Source organism: Cydia pomonella, chromosome 19 (genome assembly GCF_033807575.1).
Source record: "Cydia pomonella isolate Wapato2018A chromosome 19, ilCydPomo1, whole genome shotgun sequence".
Taxonomy (NCBI): domain Eukaryota; kingdom Metazoa; phylum Arthropoda; class Insecta; order Lepidoptera; family Tortricidae; genus Cydia; species Cydia pomonella.
The window spans coordinates 14,920,764-14,924,547 of record NC_084721.1 but is presented as its reverse complement, the minus strand read 5'-3'; the positions used below and the strand labels follow the sequence as shown (position 1 = coordinate 14,924,547).

Genomic DNA, 3,784 nt, shown 5'->3' with positions numbered 1-3,784 from the left:
ACCCACTAGGCCAAACTGGTCGTCACATACATACTTATATACATAGATAAAGAAGATAAATACATACTTAGATACATGATGTAAAACATCCACCCATCCATCGGAATGGGTACATATGTATCTAGAGAGCAAAATAGACTAGAATGGCAAAAATTGAAGGAGGCCTAAGATTGAAAAGGGGTAAGAAGAAGAGAAATCATCCACGAGTCAGGAACAAATATCCGTGCTAATCACGCGAAATAATGCCCTTGCTGGGATTCGAACCCAGGACCATCGGCTTCATAGGCAGGGTCATTATCATTACCCACTACGCCAGACCGGTCGTCGAATTATCTTATTACATCTTAAATTTACGGTTTTATGCAATGTTGCTAGGGCTCTTGAGTCATTTTTCCTTGCATTATAAAATGAAAAATAAGTTTATGGCAAAAATTTCATTTTTGGTACAAGCTCACGGAAAAAAAATTTTTTTACAATACTACCAGAATGTATAGTAAATGGGAATTTGTTCTTGTAACAAATTTTGCGTTCTCCTAACATTTTTTTCTGTTCAGCCAACCATTGGATTTGATGCGTTTACAATTCGTTTGTAACGGGCAATGTTCAATTCTAGTAACTTGAAAGCTTGTAAAGGTTAGGATCTAAATGTTATATCAACAATACTCATAGGATAGTTACAATAGCATCGTCGTCTTTACAATTCCCATCGTTGTCGCAGCTATATAAAAATACGATACTACAAGAATGTGTAGTAAGCGGAAATTTGTTCTGCTAACTAATTTAACGTTCTCTTTACTAATTTTATTGTACGACCAACTATTTTGATGTGGTAGCGATTTCAATTCGTTTGTAACGGGCAATGTTCAATTCTAGTAACTTGAAAGCTTGTAAGGAATAGTATCTAAATGTTTACACCAACAATACTCAAAGTAAGTTACATTATACTATTATACTATTGTTGATATTACAATACGGATCGTTGCGTCTGGGAGAGCAGAGGGGCGCGGGAGCCGCGCGGGGCGGTTTCAAACAATATGGCGCTGATGGTGACCAATCGTACTTACGTCGCCCGCGCAAAAGTAGTGACAGGCAGTTATTGATTTACTTAGCAGTGAAAATAACAAAAGAAAAACTTGTGTCTTACTGAAAATGGACGAAGACATCGCGCAAATATTGCATGAGTGGGGTCTGTCAGAATACTACGAGATATTCAAACGTAAGTCTTGTTTCCATTTTTTTATATTTAAATGTGATATCTGTAAAAAAAATTCTTTTGTGCCGTATTCTAATTTTAAAATGCCTACATAGACAATACATTAAAAACACAATCTATCTCAAACATACTCCAACACGGAACAAAAATCAATCAACCGATATTGAGGTTGTATGTACCTATTGGAGTTACATGTGAATAATTTTCAAGCAAGTTTTGATATTTCTGATTCAGTTGTTTGTCGTTGTCGTGTCTAAACGTGTTTTAAAGTTATAATATGGCCCAGTGTGTCTGTTTGTCTGTTACTTCACGCTTTAAACGCTGAACCGATTTAGATGACATTTGGTATGGAGATAGTTTGAGTCCCGGGGAAGGAAATAGGATAGTTTTTATTCCAGAAATCGTGATTTAAGGGGGTGGAAGTTTGTATGAGAAATGACTTATTCCACGTAGATTAAGTCGTGGGCAAAAGCTAGTAGGTATAATAATATGCCTCCTACTAGTCCTACTGGGTAGTAAGTAATATTCCCAGCACCTTGTCAAATCTACCGCATCGGCACCGTTGCCGTTGCAGAGGTAGGGTAGTTTTCGTCCACATGTGTCAGTTTTCCTTATTTATATTCACGTACTTTCCAAAAGCTTAAAAGAAAGAAAGGGTTAAGTTTTGTTTGTATTTACAGAAAATAAGATCACCCTCAAAACATTCAACATCATATTGGATCAGGGAATGATACAAGAACTAATTAAACCAATTGGAGACAGAGCCACATTCATAAGCAACTTAAATATTTGGAAACAAATATCAAATGATGATGATGATGATTTCTCTCTTAGTCTTAGTCAGGTACCTATCTGCTTCAATATTTAGATAATTTAATAATATGACGTTGCATTATTGAAATAAATAATTATTATGGGACAGTCTTACACAAACAGACCTAGTCCCACAGCACAGAATAAATAATAGTATTTTATACGGAATGGCCATGCTATGCCCGCCCCAATCTGAATTACCTCACCCCACGGAGGCCGATTAGCGTTTGTCTCGGACTTTTGCCATAGTTCTATTGAGCCTGGGGTCCGCTCGGCAACCTAATCCCAGTAATTGGTGTAGGCATTATTTTTACGAAAGTGACTGATATCTGATCGTCCAACCCAGACAGGAAACTAGGACTTGTTGGGATTAGGTCAGGTTTCCTCACGATGTTTTCCGTCACTGAAAAGCGACTGGTAAATATCAAATGAAAACTCATTGGTACGAGTCGGGGTTTGAACCCAAGACCTCCAGATTGAAAGTTTGATGTCTTACCGCCAGGCCACCAGCACTTATTAATCTATCTATAATAGATAGATATGCCTAAATAAATACTTAAATACATAGAAAACAACCATAACTCAGGAACAAACTTTACTGCCGAGTATATAATACAACATTTTTCACCGCGCCACCGCGAAAAATACAAGTTATAAAATATTAAAAATTTAAGCCAAATTCATGCTTTCAAGATTATATAATTCAAAATCATCTCTTTAAAGTTCATCCTACCAGATAATGTAAAGAAACAAGTCAAAACTTACTTTCCCCACATCATGCGGATAAAATGCGTTTTTCTCCTCCGCTTTCTAAGGGATAAAGAACGTTCCGAGGTGGAGTGGTGAATTTTTTTTAAACAGTATAGATCAAAGATTGGTTGACTGGTAGTGAATGCCTTAAGGCATTAAGTCCGCCATTTGTACCTTCATGTATTGTGTAATAAAGATTAAATAAATAAATAAAGATTCTTGGAATTATTTTATGAACGTAACAATGCTATCTTTATACAAAACGACCTAAGATCCGTGAGTTCCCTAGGTACATTACGGTTAGGTATGAAAGGGTTCATGTAAATATGTTTTTTATACAAGGGACTAATTAACTTGTGTTTTTTAGGGGAGCAAATCGGACATTAATGTCGATGTGTTGAGTGAGAAACACAGAAACGTACCACCAATAAAGGATATTACCAACTTCCAAAGCAGTCAAGATGGATCCCCTTCTGACAGTAGCGTCAACACATCAATTAATCTACCACCAGTAAAGGACCTTACCAACGAAATCGAACAGTTGACAAGTGAGGTGTTATATTATATTACAGTCGCCAACAGATATATCGGAGCGGCCAAGTTGATCACAAAACAACGTCTTTATTGTCAAAGCGATATAGTGCACGTCCAGATATTTATGGGTACCTTGGCCGCTCCGATATATTTGATGGCAACTGTACAATGTAAAACCTTTTTTCTATAAATGTGACTCACAATCAGTTTTGTTGCCTATTAATATAAAATAATGATTGATTTCATTTGAAGTTTTTTTTAAAACTAGACGTTTCCCAACTTTAGGAACCTGTTTTGTTCAAATTGTGAAATAGGTTAAGGTGACTACATTATAATTACCTATTTAAGCTTTTCATAACATAAAATTAATATTGTATAGAAAATAGTCTACAGTTAATATTGAACTACATCGCATTTATTATAACGCATAATAATTAATATATGTACATAATTATGTCTACTTATAATATTTCA

At 35.7% G+C, this 3,784-nt stretch overlaps 1 protein-coding gene across 1 annotated transcript; it reads left to right on the top strand.

The window, feature by feature from the left end:
- Nucleotides 1–460: 460 nt before the first annotated feature.
- Nucleotides 461–3,555, top strand: LOC133528488 (uncharacterized). Its single transcript, XM_061865877.1, has 3 exons — nt 461–1,216; nt 1,894–2,057; nt 3,144–3,555. Exons 1-3 carry the CDS (start codon nt 1,150–1,152, stop codon nt 3,498–3,500), a joined length of 588 nt encoding a protein of 195 aa, XP_061721861.1. The 5' UTR covers nt 461–1,149; the 3' UTR covers nt 3,501–3,555.
- The last annotated feature ends 229 nt before the right edge of the window (nt 3,556–3,784 follow it).

Excerpts from the sequence above, each read along its gene's own strand:
- LOC133528488 (XM_061865877.1), top strand. The coding sequence starts at position 1,150 with ATGGACGAAGACATCGCGCAAATATTGCATGAGTGGGGTCTGTCAGAA. Across the intron at positions 1,217-1,893 it reads ATACTACGAGATATTCAAAC|AAAATAAGATCACCCTCAAA; the intron begins GTAAGTCTTGTT and ends TTGTATTTACAG. Across the intron at positions 2,058-3,143 it reads TCTCTCTTAGTCTTAGTCAG|GGGAGCAAATCGGACATTAA; the intron begins GTACCTATCTGC and ends TGTGTTTTTTAG.